Below are 22,999 nucleotides of genomic sequence, written 5' to 3'. Positions count from 1 at the left end.
TGGCTCTGTCCATGGCTCTGTCCACGGCTCTGTCCATGGCTCTGACCATGGCTCTGTCCATGGTTCTGAACCCCAGTCCAGCTTCCAAGGATGAATTTAGTTTTTCCAGCAGGAATGGATTTTTTACACCTGCATGATCAGACAGAGAGAAATCCTGCAGGGGTGAGCAGGGGGAGGAAAAGTGCTGTGTCAGGGATCTGCTGCCTGCTCCCACTCTGCTTTGACAGCAGAGCTGCTGCTCCAGGCAGGAATTCCAGCAGCACTAGAGGCAGGAATTCCAGCAGTATTAATGAAGCAGGAATTCCAGCAGCATTGACAGGACAAGACGTGGCAGGGATTCCAGCAGCTAACGGATCAGTGGAGCAGGGGCAGGGAGAGGGCGTTTCTCCACATTCAGACCCGGTTTTGCACCAGAACTGCAGACGTGCCCAAGCCTTTGCAGCGTGCTGCGGAGCTGTGCAGCTGTCTCCTTCCTCAGCTCCTTCCAGATTCAAATGCAAATCAGATTTGATGGCCTCAGTCTGTAATTTCGTGCTGTGCTATCCTCTGCTATGCACATTAAGGAAACTAGAAGTGTCTTTGCCATCTATTTTCCTTTTAAATCGGTGGCAAGATTTGCATTAAGACCAGATAAAATCCCTAAATGGGAATCTTCAGGGACCGTGAGATTTTTGCAAAGCAACTTTGCAAGGAGCAGGATGAAAACTGGGGTTAGCAGAGTTCTTGATGAATTTGGTGCTTGCCTGGGAACCCGTCCCTGCCGGGCTGCCGGGTTCTGTGCCCTGGGATGTGCTGCTCCCTCACCCTCGGAGGGAAAGCAGGGGGGCACGAGTTCCTCACATCTCCCAAACCCTTCCTGAGGCGCTGCCGCCACACGGCTCGAAAATCAGAGCCAAAAGCAGAGAATTCCAAAACCCCACGAGAGCTGCAAACCGCGATGGAGCAAAGCAGGTGGAGCCCGGGGTGGGAGGTGCTGCAGAGCCCCCTACTCACTGTTGGGGTCCACGTTCTCGCAGAGCTCGGTCTTGGCCTCGCCGTTGGGGCGGTCGCTGGGCTTGTGGGACAGGCGCGAGGACATGGTGGCCGCCGTCACCACCGCCTTGAAGCTGCGCTTGCGCTTCTGCACGTTGAGCTCGGGGTGGAAGATGATGATGTAAACCTTGGGCATGTAGAGCATCCCCAGCGCCACCGACGCGCTCAGGTTCATGGAGATGGTGAGCGTGGTGGTTTGGATGTAGAGCTGCGGACAACAGAGAGGGGTTACGCGGGGGACGGGGCTGCGGCGCCTCACACACACAGAAATACCCACTGGAAAGGGACTGGAACCAGTCTGGGTGTGTCACACACCGTGGCAGGGCTGCAGCACCTCACACACACACAAACACCTGCTGGAGAGGGATTGTAACGAGTCTGGGTGTGTCACACACCATGGCAGGGCTGCGGCGCCTCACACACACAGAAATACCCGCTGGAAAGGGATTGTAACGAGTCTGGGTGTGTCACACACCATGGCAGGGCTGCGGCGCCTCACACACACAGAAATACCCACTGGAGAGAGAGCTTTAACCAGTCTGGGTGTGTTATACACCAAGGTGGGGCTGCAGCACCTCACACACACAGAAATACCCACTGGAGAGAGAGCTTTAACCTGTTACACACCATGGGTAGGGCTGCAGTGCCTCACACACACAGAAATACCCACTGGAGAGGGATTGTAACGAGTCTGGGTGTGTCACACACCAGGGCAGGGCTGCAGCGCCTCACACACACAGAAATACCCCCTGGAAAGGGATTGGAACCAGTTTCCATGAATTACACACCAAGATGGGGCTGTGGCACCTCACACACACAGAAATACCTGCTGGAGAGGGACTGTAACCAGTTTCCATGTGTCACACACCAAGGTGGGGCTGCAGCACCTCACACACACAGAAATACCCACTGGAGAGAGAGCTTTAACCAGTCTGGGTGTGTTATACACCAAGGTGGGGCTGCAGCACCTCACACACACAGAAATACCCACTGGAGAGAGAGCTTTAACCTGTTACACACCATGGGTAGGGCTGCAGTGCCTCACACACACAGAAATACCCACTGGAGAGAGAGATTTAACCTGTCACACACCAGGGCAGGGCTGCAGTGCCTCACACACACAGAAATACCCACTGGAAAGGGATTGGAACCAATTTCCACGTGATACACACCAGGGTGGCACTGCAGATCCTCACACACACAGAAACACCTTCTGGAAAGGGATTGTAACCAGTTTCCATGAGTTACACACCAGGATGGAGCTGCAGCTCCTCACGCACAAATACCCACTGTAAAGTCATTTCTGACCAGTCTGCATGTGTTTCACATAGGGCTGGGCCAGCCTGCAGCAGTTCAAGCATAAATACCCACTGTAAAGTAATTTTTAACCAGTTTACATGTTCCACACCACAGGCCTGGCCAGGCTGCAGCAGTTCACATACACACACCCATTTTACAAATACCCATTATAAAGTAATTTTTAACCAGTCTGCACACATTACCCACCAGGCCTGGTCGGTCTGCAGCTCCTCACACACAAATACCCCCTGTAAAGTCATTTCTAACCAGTTTACATGTTCCACACCACAGGCCTGGCCAGGCTGCAGCAGTTCACATACACACACCCATTTTACACTGATTTTTAACCAGTTTGCAATGCAGATGTGTGAGCTGAGACCTCTGCCCTGCAGCCACACAAATTCCCTGCTTGATCCTCCAACAGCCTCAGTGACTGGGAATTTCAGGGGCCTTAACACAGGCTTTGGCTCATTTATTTAGAGTGCAGGTCAGATTTGGACTGAAATAATTCTGATATAAATTAGGGTTTAACTGAGCTGTAAGTCATAGAACAGAAGCCATAAGAACACAGGTTAGTAGAAATTATTGACTTTTCAAAACATTGAGGAAGGTGGGATTTTCTTGTTTTTACCATACTTTACAATTCTCTGAAATAACTTTGCAGAGGGCACACAACGATTCCTGTGCTTGTGGTACCCAGCTGTGCTTGTTGTGAAAAAATATTTTCAAATTAGAGAACAGGTACTGAGATTATCCAAAGAAACCACAGGGATTAAAAATGTACTCTGCGAATATACAGGGTAGAAAAGCCTCTTTTACCCCCTTTTTTTAAAAACTGTCTCTTCAGAGGACACACGTAACAGATAAACCAGAACAATTCCCACCACTTCAGAGGATTCAGCACAATTAAAAGGCACAGAGACAGCACAGACAGAGTGGGGGAGCTGAAGAGGCAGCAGCATCCCCTCAGAAATTAAATAGACAGGAAATCCAGAGATGGGAGAAGCATCACACACCGAGGTGGTTATTCAGAACACTCCTTGCTCTCCTCCTCCCACCCAGCGCTCATCACTCTGAACTTCTGATGGGAACCCCTGGCAACGACACAAAGTCCCCACCTTGTCCCCAGGGTGTCCTGCAGCCACCTCAGGGGAGCCTTCAGAGCCTCCAGCTCCTGCAAATGTTCCCGGACACTGGGCTGTGTCCGTGTCCTTGTTCCTGTCCCCATCCCTGTCCCTTGCCCCTGCCCCTGTCTTTGTTCCTGTCCCTGTCCCCATCCCTGTCCCCTGCGCCTGTCATTGTTCTTGTCCCTGTCCCCACCCCTGTCCCTTCCCCTGTCCCCGTCCCTGCAGCTGGCACACAGAGGTTGCCCCCAGCCCCTGTCCCCATCCCTTTCCCCATCCCTTCCCCTTCCCCTTCCCCTGTCCCCATCTCCATCCCTGTCCCCATCCCTGTCCCCATCCCTTCCCCTGTCCCCATCCCTGTCCCAGCCGGTGGCACACAGAGGTGGCCCCCAGTCCCTGTCCCCATCCCCATCCCTGTCCCCATCCCTGTTCCTGTTCCTGTCCCCATCTCTGTCCCATCCCCATCCCTTCCCCTGTCCCAGCCCCTGTCCCCATCCCTGTCCCTGTCCCTGTCCCTGTCCCCATCTCTGTCCCTGTCCCTGTCCCTGTCCCTGTCCCTGTCCCCATCTCTGTCCCATCCCCATCCCTTCCCCTGTCCCAGCCCCTGTCCCTATCCCTGTCCCCATCCCTGTCCCTGTCACAGCCAGTGGCACACAGAGGTGGCCCCCTGTCCCCATCCCTGTCCCCATCTCCATCCCTATCCCCATCCCTGTCCCAGCCGGTGGCACACAGAGGTGGCCCCCAGCCCCTGTCCCTATCCCTGTCCCTATCCCTGTCCCTGTCCCAGCCGGCCGCACACAGAGGTGGCCCCCACGTGTTTAATTGCCCTGTCTGTCATTAGGGGCGCCCTGCAGCGTTCCCAGCACGGGCAGCAGCTGCTGTGCCAGGGCTGCCCCGAGGGGACCGGCCTGCCTGGGGCTGCCTCACCCGGGGGTCCAGCACTCCCCTCAGCCCCGGCCCCGCAGAGCAGCAGCTCAGGAGCTCGGGCTGACTGCTCCTGGGAAGGGGTTGAAGGTGAGATGATTATTTAATCAAAGGGGACTTTGGCAGCACCTCCAGAGCTCCCACCTTGCAATGCTGATGGGAGATAAAAGGGAGGGAGAAAAGAGCGTTTGTAGAACAAGGAGGGATGAGTGACACACAAAGCTTCTCATGACAAATGGGAGCAGCCTAAAGATAAGGGAAACTAATAGATATGCTTATTATGCAGAGCCTCAGTTTTATGTGTTTTATCTCTGCTTTGTGGTTTTACCAGTCAGACATAAAAATGCAGTTTACGTGAAACTATTTCATTTCTTATTTCACTTCTTCTGATAAATTCTCGGGAAGCATTTTAGATGAATGCAAATGGGTGACTTAAAGTACAAAAGATCAGATTTAACTGACAATGGGACTCTAATAACTCATGCGTGCCTTTTACAGCTGGCTGCTGAACCTGGCAGCTCCCAATCCTGAGATTAAATTAAGAAATTAAGATGCAGATTTAGTGAGAGATGCTCGAACTTGACATGAATGAGAACTGGGCCAGGGCTCATCCAGCTCTGGGGTGACACCACTGTGGCCTTGCAGGGCCTGAAGGAGCTACAAGAACCTGCAGAGAGCATTTCCCAGAGATGGACACTCAGGGCTCAAGGAAAGGCTCCCAGTGCCAGAGGGCAGGGCTGGGTGGGAGACTGGGAATGAGGAATTGTTCCCTGTGAGGGTGGGCAGCCCTGGCACAGGTGCCCAGAGCAGCTGGGGCTGCCCCTGGATCCCTGGCAGTGCCCAAGGCCAGGCTGGGCACTGGGGCTGGGGCAGTGGGAGGTGTCCCTGGCACAGGGGAAGGTGTCCCTGCCATGGCAGGGTGGCACTGGGTGGGATTTAGGTCCCATCCCATGACTGGAAGTGTTCCCAGAGGAAATCCAGGCTTTCTGAAATCAGCGTGGTGTTGGTGTCCCTGGCCAGTCGCCGCAGGGTTTGGAGCCACATCTGCTCTGACAGAAGGACAAACCCTCCTGAAGGGTCACCCTGGCTCAAATCTCCTTCCCTCTCAAGCACACTCTGACTTTTGACAAATTCTAACTTCACACACTGCATTGCAAATGCAGGGACTTTGAAGCAAGCACTGGAGAAAACCCAACCCCGAGGACATCATTCACATGCAAAAGCACCTAGATTTTATCACTGCTTTTACATAAGTGATTTCCATTTGAATTTTAGATTTTTATGTTTTCCAGATTCTGGCTTTATTCATGCAAATCACAAAAATTGCCTTCAAAACCTTGAGAGAAAATTGGACTGGTCTGGAATACACACATCTAATAACGGGCAATTTTTATAGAACAAAATACATCAATGGCTAATTTTGCATGAACTGTGATTTCTCTGGGAAGCAAAGCACTGCAGGATCAGGCCTCTGTCTTTGCCAACCCAGGAGAGATTTCCAGCTGCTGGGCCAGAAGAACTGAACTTACAGTTTACAGAACAACTTCACTCAGAGCTGCAGAGCTTTGCAAAGTCCCTTCAGGAGTCAGAAACCCTTTTTGCAGGCCAGAGCTTTGCCTTCAGCCTAATCAGGAGCAACTGCTCCTCTTCTCTAATTCAGCTTTCTAATTATGCACTGGATTGTGTTATGTTGCAATATGGAAATAAAGTGGTGACTTGAGATATTTTTGGACTCGTGCTATTACAAGCCAATTTATCTCACTTTTATACGGGAATTAAAACAAATGTTCTTACAGATGAAGTAGACGGTTTCTAAATCTCCCAGAAGGCTTTTCCAGGTCATCTGAAGATTCTATCTCATTCTCTACATTATGTTGTGCAAACATAAGAATGAGAAACACTTTTTAATAAAAATTAAAATTAGCTTCCCCTGCGCTGTGCCTTTGCAAAACCACGGGGGGGAGAGGCCCCCAGTGCCAAGGTGCCCTGGGAGATTTCTGTGTGCAGGGCTGGGAGAGGGCACTGCCCCCTCCTTCAGCAGCTCTGAGCCCCATGGGGACCCCAGACCCACCCGCACGGGCCAGCACCCGCTGCCCACAGGCAGAGACTAAATGTGCTCTAGGGCCAGCAGTCAGCTCAGAACCTCCCTCGTGGAAATCAGAGCCATGAAAGCAGCTAGCACCACCAACCCTCCTGCTGAGAGAACCCTTTGCACCCGTGGAAAACAAGAAATGCGTCCCATGGCAATCAGTGAGCACGATAAACTGTCCAAGAACAGACAGGTTTGGTGGACGGGCACAAAGGCCATTTACTGACCAACAAACCGACTTCCAGTGTGTTGGTAACCAGGGTTAACAACCTGGTTACCAGGGTGCCTTCTGGTATTTCCTGTAAAAATGAGCTCTGTGGATGAAGAGCTGGCCCTGTGGATGAAGAGCTGGCTCTGTGGATGAAGAGCTGGCTCTGTGGATGAAGAACTTGCTCTGTGGATGAAGAGCTGGCTCTGTGGATGAAGAGCTGGCTTTCCTGCACGAAGGAGCCGAGTCCTGCCTGCCCATTCCTGCCCCAGCAGCTCCTGCTGCCCCAGAGCAGCCGAGGGATGAAGGCTCAGGCAGCTCAGTCCTTGCAGGGCTGACAGGGACATGGGAGCAGCCCCCGGCAGAGCCCTGAGCTCAGAACCAGCTCAGCCCTAAGGTCCTTCCCAAGGCAGAGGCTCCCTGACGTGATGAAGATTTAAATCCCGTGAGGAATTCAGGGATCTCTGCCCTGCTGTGCCCCTCAGGGTGCACTTCCCCCATGGAACACAACCCTTCCCCTGCTGAGGTGCCACAATCCTCAGAGCGCAGCCAGGGCCGGGTGGGACTGCAGATGGGAACGGAGAGTTAAAGGAAGCTGTGCAAGTGTCAAGGTCTGTAAACAAATCTGATCTACACAGGAATCACAGGAGCTGTGCTGAGCACAGCAGAAAAGGCAAGGCAGGCACAGAGAGCCCCTGGGGGATGGCTCAGGCTGCACATCCAGAATCCAGAGTGGGCTGGGGGAAGGGACCCTAAATCCCAGCCAGTGCCCCCCTGCCATGGCAGGGACACCCCCACTGTCCCCGGGACACCTCCCACTGTCCCAGGTGCTCCCAGCCCCAGTGCCCAGCCTGGCCTTGGGCACTGCCAGGGATCCAGGGCAGCCCCAGCTGCTCTGGGCACCTGTGCCAGGGCTGCCCACCCTGCTAGGGAAGAGCTCCTTCCCAATAACAATTTATGCCAAGAAAATGAGAATTCCTCAAACAGAAGCATCTAAAGGACCGGCTTGCTGAGGGCAGGATCATTCCAGCCCCTGGAGCAGCACCCACAGCCCGGCCTGCAGGGATGCTGAGGGAAGGATCCTGTCCCAGCCTGGCAGCACCCACAGCCCCTGGGGCAGCACCCACAGCCCCTGGGGCAGCACCCACAGCCCCTGGGGCAGCACCCACAGCCCGGGCTGCAGGGATGCTGGGGGCAGGATCCTGTCCCAGCCCGTTGCTGGCAGCAGGAGGCTCAGCCATCCCCAGGAAAACTCACCCACGTTCCCAGAGAGTCTCACCTGCAGGGGCCCCAGGCAAAGGCAGCCAGCACGGAGTGAGCAGGACTGAAAGGACAAATTCCCAGTTCCCAGTGCCTGCAGGCTGAAACTGCTCCTCCTGCTGTCACCTTGTCAGAGGCACCGTTCATTTCCACGTCCCAAGAGCACCCAGCACTTCGAGTTTGTCAGCTTGTGGTTCACAGGAGGAGAGCTGTGTGAATGTCTGTATTTTAAATATCTCACTTATTCCAGCTAAATATTTTATACAGCTTGTTCCCTTATATTAGGAACCTCCTTTTGCAAGACATTTGCATGCACCAAAAATAAACATTTATGGGTTGTATCTATAACTTGTGTGATAATTCAAAATAGCGAATGCTGAATTGCTCTGAGGGTGCTGATGCAGATGCAGAGAGGAGGAATTTTGTCCCTCCAGCCTGCCAGAGAAACTCTAACAGCTTAACTGGAAGGAAATTAAATTAGCCAGATAATTGGACAGAGCAGCAATGGAAAAAAGCAAGTGCTGCTTCCAAGCAGCATCTGATGGCTGAGAGAGGAACTGAGGCAGCACCAGGGATGGCATGGGCTGTGACCCCCGGCCTGCTGGTGACAGCACAGGGACAGCTGACCCCTCTGATCTCAGGTCCAGAGGTGCTGGACACAGTTTGCAATGCTGAAATCCCCCCAGACCCAGCCAGGGGCTGCTCCCCGTGCAGGGGTGCCCGAGCAGGAGGGTCCTGACACCTCCCACCCCTGCTGGCTCACCAGCCACAGCTTGGCTGCATTTCAGGCACAGCCAGAGGGAAGAGCTCCAGAAATCCCATTATCAGTCCTCACAACTGTCTAACATCTCCTGCTTGGCATTGCTGTTTGTGATCATAGCTCTAAAATAAGTTACACATCACTAAAGGAGACAAACACAAAGTGCAGCAGGAGTAATGTACATCCTCCACTTCTATTATTAAAATAATGGCTTTTCCCTCTCTCACGGGCTGAGCACTTGGCTTTTTTGAGCTAGAAATAATTCTTCATCTGTCACTCCTTCCAAAAAACAAAAAAACAAAAAAAAAAGGAAAGGAAAAAGAGCAAGCCTTCATTTCATTGCTCCCCTCGCCACTGCACTGCTAAATTGACTGACACACAATCTTGGCATTTTCGGGTATTCAGAGCCAGACTCTGGCTGCTGTTGTAAATCATATTTCTCCACACTTATTGCATTTTATTCATTTTATACATGACCAGAGATTAGAGTTCAAATGAAACAGATTTTGCTATCCTTCTTATATTCCAAACGTCACCAGTCTAGAAATCTTTAATTTTACTCACTTCAGCTATTGAATAATTCAATGTAAAAGGAGAAAAAAATCAACCCTGCAACCCTCAGTTCGAGATTTTGGGGAAAATAACGTGAGACCCCGGGGCTGTGTCTGTGCAGGATGGGCACTGCCCAGGGCTGGGACTGGCACAGGGCTGGGCCTGGGGCCACAATGTCCCCAGGGGCACAATGTCCCCAAAAGCACAATGTCCAAAAGCACAATGTCCCCAGGGGCACACGATGTCCCCAGGGGCACACAATGTCCCCAAAGGCACAATGTCCAAAAGCACAATGTCCCCAGGGACACACGATGTCCCCACTGGAGCAGGCTTCTCCAAGCCCTGCAATCACCAACATCTGCCAAAGCCAACTCCCCGCTCCCAGGTCAAGAGAGGAGCTGTGGAAGCTCCTGAAGCTTTCCATGACATTGCCCATGGCCATCCTGCACAGCAGAAGTCCTGGCTGGGCCTGAACTTCCCAGAAATATTCCCAGGATCAAATATTGCTTTTAAGGACAGAGCCCAGGCAGCCTCCCCCCACACACACGCTCCTTCCTCACCAACAGCTGCACACTGAGCACCAGGCAAAGCTCTCTCCCAAATTTTCTTAAATTATTAAAGCATTCCAGAACAGAAAATAAACTCGGGTCAAATGATTTTAAGACAATTCCATGTACCTGAGATGGAGGAACGAGCACGAGGAATACCAGTGGAAGGTATTGACCATAAAGAGACAAACAGGGTGCGAGTTAATGTGTGGGTAAGTAACACACAGATGGGCAAGGAAATGGGCAGCTCAAAACGGGATGGCCTCCAGAAATGGTCACGTGTAATAAGCCAGCTCTGAAGGATGTCCCCGCTGAGAAACCAGCCAGGGCTCTGGAAATTCCCTCTGCAGTCACCCAGGATACACGGAGCTAAGAAATAGTCAGAAAATCCTGAAGAATCAAAAGGTATTTTTTCAAAAATCCCACCTTGAGATGCTTAACCTCATGCTGATCATATGTTCAGGGAGCTGCAGGAGGAGGGCAAGGCAGGGAGCACCCCAAGCACAAGGACCCGTGCTGTGAGGAGCAGCAGGATGGAAGATGGCAGCCAGCAGCAGGAGCTCCTGCAGCCCCTGTGGCTCCCAGGGACCCCGGGGGGGTGGGCAGGTGAGATCCTGGGGGGGCACAGGGGGCTCAGTGCCAGGCCAGAGCAGCTCCTGGATGTGCCCAGGTTGCCATGGCAATGGGAACTCTGAGTGCAGCCCTGCCTTGCCAGCACTGAAGAGCACTGCCAACGTTATTCACGGCCTGGAGAGGGGAGGCACAGCTGCCCTGATGCTTCTCTCTCCTCTCGGGCTCTTCAAGCAGTCTGGGGGCTGCAGTTTTGTTTTAGTGCCCAGTAAATCACACAGGCACACGTTAGGACAGCGAGCAGCCCTCTCACTTCAGGTGTTCAGGTGTGCAAAATTAAATCCATACTCCAGAATAAACACAAGCACTGTTAAGAGTTCCCCAGTCACACACAGTAAGCCAATATGAGAAAACAAAGCAAAAGGAACAAGTGAAGGCTGAAGGCAGCCCTACAAGAGGGGCTGACCCAGGCCAGCAGTGCAGGCAGCCCAGGAGGGGCTCCTCGTGCCCTGCCTGCTGCAGTCTGAGCTGTAACCAAGTGCCCAGCCCAGCCAGGCCCTCCTGACCCGTCCATCTGCAGCCCTGCCAGCATGAACAGCAGCTCTCTCATGCCCTAACGAGAGCAGAGATCCCCACCCAGGGTTCATCTTGCAGAGCAAGCTCCAACACCTTTTTTCTGTCCTTTCACTCCAGTTCTGCCTCCTCTGACCCAGCCATATGTTTGATTTCTATCCAGGCAGTCTGGCCCACTTGGAAGGCTTTCCCTGAGATCAAACTGCTCTTTTGCTGAGACACTCCAGTTAATAAATTCCCTTTGCCTCCACTTGCTTCAGCAACTGAACATGCTCCATGACCTGGCACACGGGGCTCACAAAACCTCACCCCAAGCCTTCCCCCACCCGAAATGAAATCCTCTGGCCTTCCCAGAGGAGCAGAACTGATCCCCCTGCACAGCTGGGTGCCAGATCCCCACTGACCCCAGCACTGCGACCCTCAGCTGGCTCGCTCACAGCCCTGGAGGTGTGCAGTGAGCCCTGCTGAGGGGCTGAGCTGGCACTGCCCTGGGCAGTCCCTGCTGGCACCAGCTGGGGACGGCTTCTGCCAAACCCACCCAGCTTCTGCTCTTTGGCCTCTCCAGGGTGCCCATTCCTGGCAGCAGGCACTCCGTGTGCAGCCTGTGGCCCTGCTCTGTGGCTCCCTGGGAGCAGACTGAGGGCAGGGAGCCTCCATGCAGCCTGCCTGGGGCTGCTGGATCACACAATCACCGAGGGGACAGACCCAAGGCAGCCTTGGGCTGATCCCTGCCCTGTCACCCAGAGCAGGGCCCCGAGTGCCACAGCCAGGGAGGGGCACACTGCCCTTTATTCCCAGTATAATCCCAGCTGAGCCAGTGTGCAGATCTATTATTAAAATAATGGCTTTTCCCTCTCTCACGGGCTGAGCACTTGGCTTTTTTGAGCTAGAAATAATTCTTCATCTGTCACTCCTTCCAAAAAACAAAAAAACAAAAAAAAAAGGAAAGGAAAAAGAGCAAGCCTTCATTTCATTGCTCCCCTCGCCACTGCACTGCTAAATTGACTGACACACAATCTTGGCATTTTCGGGTATTCAGAGCCAGACTCTGGCTGCTGTTGTAAATCATATTTCTCCACACTTATTGCATTTTATTCATTTTATACATGACCAGAGATTAGAGTTCAAATGAAACAGATTTTGCTATCCTTCTTATATTCCAAACGTCACCAGTCTAGAAATCTTTAATTTTACTCACTTCAGCTATTGAATAATTCAATGTAAAAGGAGAAAAAAATCAACCCTGCAACCCTCAGTTCGAGATTTTGGGGAAAATAACGTGAGACCCCGGGGCTGTGTCTGTGCAGGATGGGCACTGCCCAGGGCTGGGACTGGCACAGGGCTGGGCCTGGGGCCACAATGTCCCCAGGGGCACAATGTCCCCAAAGGCACACGATGTCCCCAGGGACACACGATGTCCCCACTGGAGCAGGCTTCTCCAAGCCCTGCAATCACCAACATCTGCCAAAGCCAACTCCCCGCTCCCAGGTCAAGAGAGGAGCTGTGGAAGCTCCTGAAGCTTTCCATGACATTGCCCATGGCCATCCTGCACAGCAGAAGTCCTGGCTGGGCCTGAACTTCCCAGAAATATTCCCAGGATCAAATATTGCTTTTAAGGACGGAGCCCAGGCAGCCTCCCCCCCCCCCCACACTCCTTCCTCACCAACAGCTGCACACTGAGCACCAGGCAAAGCTCTCTCCCAAATTTTCTTAAATTATTAAAGCATTCCAGAACAGAAAATAAACTCGGGTCAAATGATTTTAAGACAATTCCATGTACCTGAGATGGAGGAACGAGCACGAGGAATACCAGTGGAAGGTATTGACCATAAAGAGACAAACAGGGTGCGAGTTAATGTGTGGGTAAGTAACACACAGATGGGCAAGGAAATGGGCAGCTCAAAACGGGATGGCCTCCAGAAATGGTCACGTGTAATAAGCCAGCTCTGAAGGATGTCCCCGCTGAGAAACCAGCCAGGGCTCTGGAAATTCCCTCTGCAGTCACCCAGGATACACGGAGCTAAGAAATAGTCAGAAAATCCTGAAGAATCAAAAGGTATTTTTTCAAAAATCCCACCTTGAGATGCTTAACCTCATGCTGATCATGTGTTCAGGGAGCTGCAGGAGGAGGGCAAGGCAGGGAGCACCCCAAGCACAAGGACCCGTGCTGTGAGGAGCAGCAGGATGGAAGATGGCAGCCAGCAGCAGGAGCTCCTGCAGCCCCTGTGGCTCCCCAGGTTGTGATGGGGTGGGCAGGTGAGATCCTGGGGGGGCACAGGGGGCTCAGTGCCCGGCCAGAGCAGCTCCTGGATGTGCCCAGGTTGTGATGGGGGTGGGCAGGTGAGATCCTGGGGGGCACAGGGGGCTCAGTGCCCAGCCAGGCTCAGCAGAGCAGCTCCTGGATGTGCCCAGGTTGTGATGGGGTGGGCAGGTGAGATCCTGGGGGGGCACAGGGGGCTCAGTGCCAAGCCAGAGCAGCTCCTGGATGTGCCCAGGTTGTGATGGGGGTGGGCAGGTGAGATCCTGGGCTGGCACAGGGGGCTCAGTGCCAGGCCAGGCTCAGCACAGCAGCTCCTGGATGTGCCCAGGTTGTGATGGGGGTGGGCAGGTGAGATCCTGGGGGGCACAGGGGGCTCAGTGCCCAGCCAGGCTCAGCACAGCAGCTCCTGGATGTGCCCAGGTTGCCATGGCAATGGGAACTCTGAGTGCAGCCCTGCCTTGCCAGCACTGAAGAGCACTGCCAACGTTATTCACGGCCTGGAGAGGGGAGGCACAGCTGCCCTGATGCTTCTCTCTCCTCTCGGGCTCTTCAAGCAGTCTGGGGGCTGCAGTTTTGTTTTAGTGCCCAGTAAATCACACAGGCACACGTTAGGACAGCGAGCAGCCCTCTCACTTCAGGTGTTCAGGTGTGCAAAATTAAATCCATACTCCAGAATAAACACAAGCACTGTTAAGAGTTCCCCAGTCACACACAGTGAGCTAATATGAGAAAACAAAGCAAAAGGAGCAAGGGAAGGCTCCAGGCAGCCCTACAAGAGGGGCTGACCCAGGCCAGCAGTGCAGGCAGCCCAGGAGGGGCTCCTCGTGCCCTGCCTGCTGCAGTCTGAGCTGTAACCGAGTGCCCAGCCTGCCCAGGCCCTCCTGACCCGGCCATCTGCAGCCCTGCCAGCATGAACAGCAGCTCTCTCAGCCCAGGCCATGCCCTAACGAGAGCAGAGATCCCCACCCAGGGTTCATCTTGCAGAGCAAGCTCCAACACCTTTTTTCTGTCCTTTCACTCCAGTGCTGCCTCCTCTGACCCAGCCATATGTTTGATTTCTATCCAGGCAGTCTGGCCCACTTGGAAGGCTTTCCCTGAGATCAAACTGCTCTTTTGCTGAGACACTCCAGTTAATAAATTCCCTTTGCCTCCACTTGCTTCAGCAACTGAACATGCTCCATGACCTGGCACACGGGGCTCACAAAACCTCACCCCAAGCCTTCCCCCACCCGAAATGAAATCCTCTGGCCTTCCCAGAGGAGCAGAACTGATCCCCCTGCACAGCTGGGTGCCAGATCCCCACTGACCCCAGCACTGCGACCCTCAGCTGGCTCGCTCACAGCCCTGGAGGTGTGCAGTGAGCCCTGCTGAGGGGCTGAGCTGGCACTGCCCTGGGCAGTCCCTGCTGGCACCAGCTGGGGACGGCTTCTGCCAAACCCACCCAGCTTCTGCTCTTTGGCCTCTCCAGGGTGCCCATTCCTGGCAGCAGGCACTCCGTGTGCAGCCTGTGGCCCTGCTCTGTGGCTCCCTGGGAGCAGACTGAGGGCAGGGAGCCTCCATGCAGCCTGCCTGGGGCTGCTGGATCACACAATCACCGAGGGGACAGACCCAAGGCAGCCTTGGGCTGATCCCTGCCCTGTCACCCAGAGCAGGGCCCCGAGTGCCACAGCCAGGGAGGGGCACACTGCCCTTTATTCCCAGTATAATCCCAGCTGAGCCAGTGTGCAGAACCTCAAACCAACCCCACAAACCATTCCTTGCCCCCCCAATGGCCAGGAGGTGACCGATGGCCCCAGCCCTGCCCGTGCCCAGCCCTGACTGTGCCCACTCAGAGCTACCAATCCCCAAAGTCAGCTGCAATCTTTCAGTGTCAGTGAGGTCTGACCAGGCCCATCTTGAGAACCCACTCCATATATTTGCATACAAAGTAAGATCTAATTCTGCTTGGAGACCTTCAGGGGAATGTGAAGTGCAAGCCAGTGTCAGTGCAGGGGTGGAGAGGGAAAGGATCATCCCACACTTATTACTTCTCTTTAAAGACCTTGCAGCAGAGCACTGCCAGTAAAGAACATGACCAATATACATATATGAAGCAAGCCAATTTTTAAGTGACTTTTGAAATGATAATGTAATTATTAGTTAAACCAGAGCATTTACAAATTGCTGTGGCTACTTAGAAAAAACTCATTATTGCTGGGCATGTCCTGTAGCACCTCAGTGCTGGGAAGGGACTGTGGAATGTGCTGGGGGACCAAAGGCTGCAGCCAAGTACCCAGAGCAGTCAGAAAATCATTTATTCTTATAACTGGGTTGTTTTTTAATTTATTTATTAGCACTTCCAGAGCAGCTGTGGCTGCCCCTGGACCCCTGGGGCAGGTTGGACACTGGGGCTGGGAACAGCCTGGGACAGTGGAAGGTGGCCCTGCCATGGCAGGGGTGGCACTGGGTGGGATTTAACCCAACCCAAACCATTCTGTGAAAATGATTTCATTTTCTGAAAGGTGAAAGTGAGCAGGGAGTGTGGTCGAGCTGCTGAAAGAATGGAACATTCCTGGATAAAACAGCAAAGCCTTTGCTCCTGACCAGCCATTGCTGAGAGTTTAAACCCTGGCACAAGGAAAAGAATTCCTTGTACTGAAGAAAAGCAATTTAAATGTCAAAACAATAAAAAAGATGGTCAGACAGGGGGTGTGGGCAGCAGCTCCAGCCCCTGAAGATCCATGAACCCCAAAGCTCAGCCTGAAGCTGTGCCAGCAATCAGCAGCATCTCCCTCGGTGACAATGCCATCCAGGCTCTGTGCCACAGCCAGCTCTGTGCCAGCCCCCTCCCCAGCCCTGCCCGGCCCCAGGGGCTCCCCTGGCCCCTCCTCATCCTCATCCCACGGGACACAGCGGGCAGGGGCGCCGGGAGCAGGGCAGGGTTTGGGATCATCTCCGGGCACCGCGGGTGCTCATCCTCTCCATTATTCCTCCAGAGCCGAGCCAGTTTGCATTTAATTAACTCAGTGACTGGAGCCAGCCAATTCTTGTTGCTACTGATGTGTCACAATTAGAACAGCGTTGCCATGGCAACTGCCCAGTGCATCATAACTCCTACCCCGGCTCTGCGCAATCCTCGGGCTGTGACACGCACATGGGCGTTATTGTTCTGAGCTGGGGATGGGTAATCCCACTAAATACAACATCATTTAGGTGCTCATTTCAACGAGATTTAATTACAAAAAGTCTGTCGTTTCAGGGCCTGCCAAATTCCAGCCGTTCCTCGATCCCCCGTGTCTTTGGGAGGCACCCGTGTGCATCAGTGCTCACCCAGAGCATGGGGAGTGCTTCTCTCTCAATTATCCAACACTGCCTTTTTATGGCAGGGATAAACCAAATCTCCATCTCAGAGCAGCGCTGCGGTGACGGTTTCCAGCAATACCCAAACCATTCTCCAGACTCCTCATCACCAGCTCCGAGTTAACTCTGAAATTCCCTCCCACACGTCAGTGAGTCCGTCAGACCCCCAGACAGCACCTCAATTCCTCCAGAGCTCCCTGGCAGCAGCTGCATTTGGGGTGCTCAGACGGAGAGCAACCCGGGGAGAAAAACCCGGGTTTTACACCCAAATCCGCTCACGTGTTTAACTCATCCCTGGCCTGACAGAAGTTAAGGAGCCAGAGCCCAGGCCAGGCTGGGCTGTGCCCAGGAAATGCTGGCTCGGTCGGGTCAGACCCAGCCCAGGCAGGGCTCATCCACCCTGCACCACCAGGGACACCTGCAGGCCCTGACCTCCCTTCCTTATCTGCAGTCGTTATCAGAGTTCATCTTCCAGTCAATAAAACCTGCTAAAACAACATTGATTCTCAACTTCTGGAGAATCAAATCACTTGACTTCCTTGGTCCTCCAATTAAGGCACCAGAATAAATCTTAACTACTCCCTAATACCAGTTTTCACAAGACTTTCTTCAGCTCTAATCACGTTTAAGCACCTTGGCTAAAGGAATTGATTTCCATTGCTTTTCCTTCCTGCCACCTCCGAGAGTCTGCTGAGCTTCCAGTGCCTCTGCTCTCCAGCTCTCTGGTGAATTACTGCTGCTAGCTCCGAGCTCCAGCAGGATCTGCTCCACCACTAAAAAGAGCTATCTTGTCTCCAAATGATATTTAATTATCTCCATTAAACATTACAGGCTGCTCTGATGCCGGAGATGTAAATCAGAGGGAACAAGAGGAAGATGAGAGCACATTGTTCACTGCATGTTTTGTCCTCCTACTCCCTCTCTTAAATAAGTGTCTCTAGAGGTAAGGCCAACGCGGAGCTTGTGAACACTCCAGTTATTCCATTTACAACACACACATTATTTTTCACTGTGAAACCATGAAACTCAGGACCTGGGCAGGGCTAAACCTCAGCTTTCCCTGCTGTGGCAGAGGCAGTTAAAGACTGAATGGATGGTTTAATGAGCAATTAACAGTGCAAGAAAAGCTGTTATTGCAGAAATATAAACACGCCCCAAATCACTTTGGACATGGTAGGGTTGGGACGCAAATTTTTTGCTTTAGTCTACAAGAATTCATTGTTGTTTCTCTTTAACCTTCTGCTAAGCTTCTGCCTCAAAGACAAAACATGAGGCAATTTCTATGACTGAGCATGATGGTTTCTATTTTTGTTATTCTTACATGCCTGCTTAAACCAGTTAACAAATAAATCCTGCAAGCAGATATTTCTGCACCCATCTCTTACGTACAGAGAATCCTACCTGCTGCTCTGCATGGAGCCTTGCTAGACTGAAGATGGTCTTTGCAGAGCAGCTCTGTCCTCCCCTGCAAACCCAGCTGTGTCCAGCTGTGCTGTGCACAAAGGGGATGATGTTGGTGTCAGAGCATCTCCCTCCAGGATCCACAGAGGCCCTGCTGTGTGGAGAGAGATTCCCCTCCAGTGCCTGCAGCTCGGGGTTTTCTACTCAGTTTTGGAGGAAAGGGCTGAAAGAGGTAGGTTTAGATTAGATATCAGGAAGAAATTCTTACCACGAGGGTGGGCAGCCCTGGCACAGGTGCCCAGAGCAGCTGTGGCTGCCCCTGGATCCCTGGCAGTGCCCAAGGCCAGGCTGGGCACTGGGGCTGGAGCAGCCTGGGACAGTGGGAGGTGTCCCTGGGGCAGTGGGGGGTGTTCCTAGGGCAGGGGAAGGTGTCCCTGGGACAGGGGAAGGTGTCCCTGGGGCAGTGGGGGGTGTTCCTAGGGCAGGGGAAGGTGTCCCTGGGACAGGGGAAGGTGTCCCTGGGGCAGTGGGGGGTGTTCCTAGGGCAGGGGAAGGTGTCCCTGGGACAGGGGAAGGTGTCCCTGGGGCAGTGGGGGGTGTCCCTGCCATGGCAGGGTAGCACTGGATGGGCTCTGAGCCCTTCCAACCCAACCATTCCATGGATATCTGACTCCAAGGCTCAGTGCTCTCTTCACCCACAGTGGTTTGGGGCAGGATGGTGCCCTGGCAGTGCCCTGAAATCACTCTCTGTGACACCCATCCCTCCAAGCAGGACTTCCCCGGCCCTTCCTGCTCCTCTCCCGGTGGTTTTCCTTGCTCTTCCATTCTGTTCCTGTTTATTCTAAAACAAACAGAAGGAAAATTCCACTGCAGCCATGAAGGATGCTCCTTCTGCAGGGGCCGCTCCATCTGGGGCCCTTTGCTTTCATCACCCACTCACAGGAGGTGGCAGAAGTGCTCCAGGACCAATTCTGCTGCTGAAAGCCGTGATCAAAGCAAACCCCGACTCCAGCATCCACCTTCAGCAGGGAAAGTGAGAACCATCCGCATAACTCGCATGGTACTGAAGGAGCCCTCCAGGTTTGCTGCTGCTGAGCTCAGATCAGCAGCCATTCTCGGTGCCTCCAAACAGCAGATTGTGTTTGTACAACACGGGCAGAGCCTGGCTGTGCCCGGGCTGGCACGGCGTGCTCCGGGGTGCTCTGCAGGGGGATGAACTCTGCTCCAAACAAAGCAGCAGCACAGGGAGCCGGGGCTTGCTGCACAAAACTCGCCCTGAGCTCCATCCCCAGCCCCAGCAGAGCCCCCTGTCCTCTGGCCAGCCCCACAGGGACGAGCCTGCAGGGACTGGCACAGGGAGCGACCCACAGCACCCCCCGAGCCCCTGAAAGGGGGCTCTCCTCGAAAATGCACACTGGAAGGGAACCAGGACTGCAGGGATGTGTCAGTCCCTGGGAAAGCACCTCATCCTTGTGATACACTTAGCTGAACCCTTGCAAAGGCAGGAAATGCAAAATATTCATTGAAATCACAGAACACCTCTGGGATCCCCAAATCCCATCATGAACCCAGCAGCAGCACCAGCACAGCACCTCCTGGAGTGCCACATTCACACTTTTCTGGGCTCCAAGGATGGTTCCACCATGGAAACACAGCATCACAAACTGGCACTCCCTGCACAGGCAGTCGAACAAACGGACCCTCCCCTGTCCGGAGCCATTATTTTGTGATGCATTCCCTCCTAACCAACTCTGAGGAGCCATTCTGTAACTGCACAGCCACAGCTCCCATGGGTGCCTGCCCCGAGCCCAGCGCTGCTCAGCGTTAATCCCGAGACAGGGCTTTGCAAGGCTGAGCTTTTGCCTTGGCTGCCTCAAGAATTCAGCAGGCTGGAACGCCCCAGCCCTGCCCAGCAGCCTGGCGTGCTCTGTGCCAGAGCTCTGCTGGGGAAACGATGTTGTCAGCCCAGTGAGCTTGACATTCAGAGCTATCACAAGGCAAGCGAGGAGAAAAGTTTCATCACCACAGTAATTACTGCCCTGGACTCCACGGAGCCGCAATTATTTCCCGGTGAGGGGCTGTCAGCTTGTGATGCAGATAAAAACTGTTGATAGGGCTGCCAGGGGCCCGTGCAGAGTTGGCTTTTCAGATGTAAAACCCTCCTGGCAATGCTACATTTTCCAAAAAAAAAAAAAAAAAAAAAAAAAAAGGAACAAAAAAAGTACGTGTCAACACCATGCATTAAACACCTACACGTTTTTCCCTTTAAAAATTGTGTTGCTTCTTAGCCCGAGGCAGTTCAGTATGCACCAGAAATTCCAGGGGAAAAAGAGACCTTCCCTCCCCACTTGTCCTTTTCTGCCCCAATGGGTGTGCACAGGACGGGGGCAGCTGTGGCCTGCCCAGAGCTGGTGATGCTGAGAGCCACGGGCTCTGTGCCACAGCCAGCCTCACAGGTGGGAAGGACCAAAATGTTCCCAAATCTGCTGTTCTGGTCGAACACAGACTGCCCAGACCTCGAGGTGAACTGCCCACAGTGGAGACAGAGAAGCCTGGGCAGGAGCTGGGCCCAGCTGCCATGGAGGGAGGCTCAGGCTGGATTTTGGGAAAGGTTCATCCCCAGAGGGTGCTGGCACTGCCCAGGGAATGGGCACGGCCCCGAGGCTGCCAGAGCTCCAGGCTTGTGTCTGCTCAGACACAATGCTGGCCTGTGTCTGCTCTGGGGTCAGGGACGGGGGTTTGGGCTGGATTTTGGGGAAGGTTCATCCCCAGAGGGTGCTGGCACTGCCCAGGGAATGGGCACAGCCCAGAGCTCCAGGAGCTGCCAGGGATGTCCAGGGTGGGATTTGGGGTGTGTGCAGGCCAGGGCCTGGGCTGGGTGATCCTGGGGGTCCCTTCCAGCCCAGGACATTCTCTGATTTCCACCTCTGTAATGCCCTCTCCTTTCTGGGTTCCATTTATGTTCCCATCTTCCAAATAATTTCTTTTTTTTTTCTGTCTCCTCAGCACAGCTGGGAATGGAAAAGGCTGGAATTAGCACAGCAAAGAGATCCCTCACTGCCAACATCAGACATCAAAGCAGCCACTCAGAGGCTTCAAAGGGTCCCCGGTGACACAGCAGCCCCGTGGGGACAGGAGTGAAGCCCCTTCTGCCTGACTGAGCCCAGCAGCAAAGCCCGGCGTGGTGCCGCTGCTCCCTGGCACAGACCTGCTCAGAGCCCAGACATGCCAGCCCTGGCTGGGGGTCACCAGCTGCCCTGCCTGCCCTCCCGGGCCCGCTCTGCCTGCCCGTGCTGGTGGCACTGCTGCTGGGGGAGCCCCCCGGCAGGGAATGATGTGCAACACGATCGTGGCCTTGGGCTCTGCCTGCTCGGCGTTTGCAATGAGGTTTTACTACAAAAGCACATATTAACATGAAAGGAGCATTACAATGCAGCAAATGTGATAAAGCAGAGCCACGTTACGTGCACCTTCTGCTTCTGTTCTTCCAAGAATCATAATCACCGCTAATTTATGGCCTTCTGAGGAGGATCTAATTACTCCAATCAGCCCCCATTCCACTCCGGGTGTGCACGTGTGCTCTTCCCTGCCTTTCAAGACCTGCCTTGGCTGCAGACAGACACAGGCCTGATCCCAGGGCCCTGCAGCCTCCCCTTGCACCTGGGGCAGGTGCTTGGGGGGACATCCCCTGCCAGGACCAAGCAAAGGCAGGAATCCCCTGCCCAGCAGAGCCCTGGCATCACACAGCACTCTGGGTGACCTGTTCATTCCCAAAATGCCTTTGTTTCTCCAGAACACCGCTGGAGGAGCAGAGGCTCCTTCCTTCCCCAGCCATCCCTGCCACGTCCAGCTCCAGTGCCAAACCCCTTCTCTGTGCTGCACCTGAGTGAGAGCTGTGGGACCCACAGATCCCAACTTCAGGCACCAAGTTTGCCATTTTTCTTTCTCTTTTGCAGCCGTGGTGGCAGAGGGAGCTGTGGCAGAGCTCCTGGTGAACACTGGGAACCAGCCCAGCCAGGAATATTCTGCATTTCCTGGGGTGTTCTCTCCTCCAGGAGCCTCAGGGACCATAACCCAGCCCTAGCCAGGGGCTGCTGGCTCTGTGTCTGTCCAGGGCACCAGGGAGAGGAGAACAGGAAAACAGAGATAGCAGCTCCAGGACCTGGGACTCCTGCAGCACTTCAACCACACAGACGGAAATCCTGAGCTCCTGCTTGGGGTTAAACCATTGGCAGTGACACCCTAAAAACCCTTTAATGTGGCTGGGTCTGACTGGTCAGAGCCTCCCTTCCCGCTGGGGAGGCCAATGAATGCAGGAGGCAATGCAGGAAATCTCACTGAGAACTTCACCCAGGAGCTGTGCTTAACATTTTTGTTCAGTTCCACAGAAATTAGAATTGGAACCCTACAGACACTCAAAGGTTTTCACAAGGGTTTTTATACACTTTTCAGCAGTGTTGTTATATAACCTGATAAAAACCAAGGCCAGGATCACTTCTGCAGTGAAGGTCATCAGCCTGCCAAAAATTCCACTGAGTATTTCACTTCTGGATTTCAGAGAACACCTAATTTCTCCTCAATTAAAATGTGGAACTCCAGTACTCCACAAAAATGGATTTTCTTGAGTAGCCTGTGCTTTGAGGCTCTCCAGACCTCGTGGCTCCAGCCTGGAGGTCTGAGCTGCCATGAGGTGAAGCTGCTCTTCAGTTCAGGCTTGACTCAGGACAATTCTAGTGGCAGATCCCTGAATTCCAGGCTGTTCTCAGGGATACAGTCCAGGCTGGGCGAAATGAAGAACTTCAGCATCTGAACATGAAGATAATGAAGGGATGGGTGAAGTGAAAGTGCATCAATGAGAAATTCCTGCTATCAGAATCCTCCTCTAAACAAAAATGATAAAAAATGAAACAAAAGCTGCAATCCACAGTGTCCCTGTGAGAGCCCCAAACCATGGCAGACCCAGGCACATTCCCTGGGAGCCTCAAAGCCTGGTTTCCCCCACAATCCCACAGTGTGAAACTCCAACAAATGTTGCATTAAATTCCTCATAACTCCCAAAT

General features: G+C 53.5%; 1 protein-coding gene across 7 annotated transcripts in view; it reads right to left on the bottom strand.

Annotated features, from left to right (window-relative positions):
- GRM7 (glutamate metabotropic receptor 7) overlaps window positions 1-22,999 on the bottom strand; it is a 191,813-nt gene that overhangs the window by 19,009 nt on the left and 149,805 nt on the right. For all 7 annotated transcript variants that reach the window (XM_039734250.1, XM_039734251.1, XM_039734249.1 and 4 more), the window contains one exon: window positions 994-1,240. In XM_039734250.1, coding sequence (XP_039590184.1) covers window positions 994-1,240 — 247 coding nt within the window. The remainder of the gene's footprint in view (window positions 1-993; window positions 1,241-22,999) is intronic.

The sequence above is a fragment of the Passer montanus genome, unplaced genomic scaffold (genome assembly GCF_014805655.1).
Source record: "Passer montanus isolate IOZ18808 unplaced genomic scaffold, ASM1480565v1 scaffold9, whole genome shotgun sequence".
Taxonomy (NCBI): Eukaryota; Metazoa; Chordata; class Aves; order Passeriformes; family Passeridae; genus Passer; species Passer montanus.
This window is presented reverse-complemented; position numbering and strand designations above follow the sequence as displayed.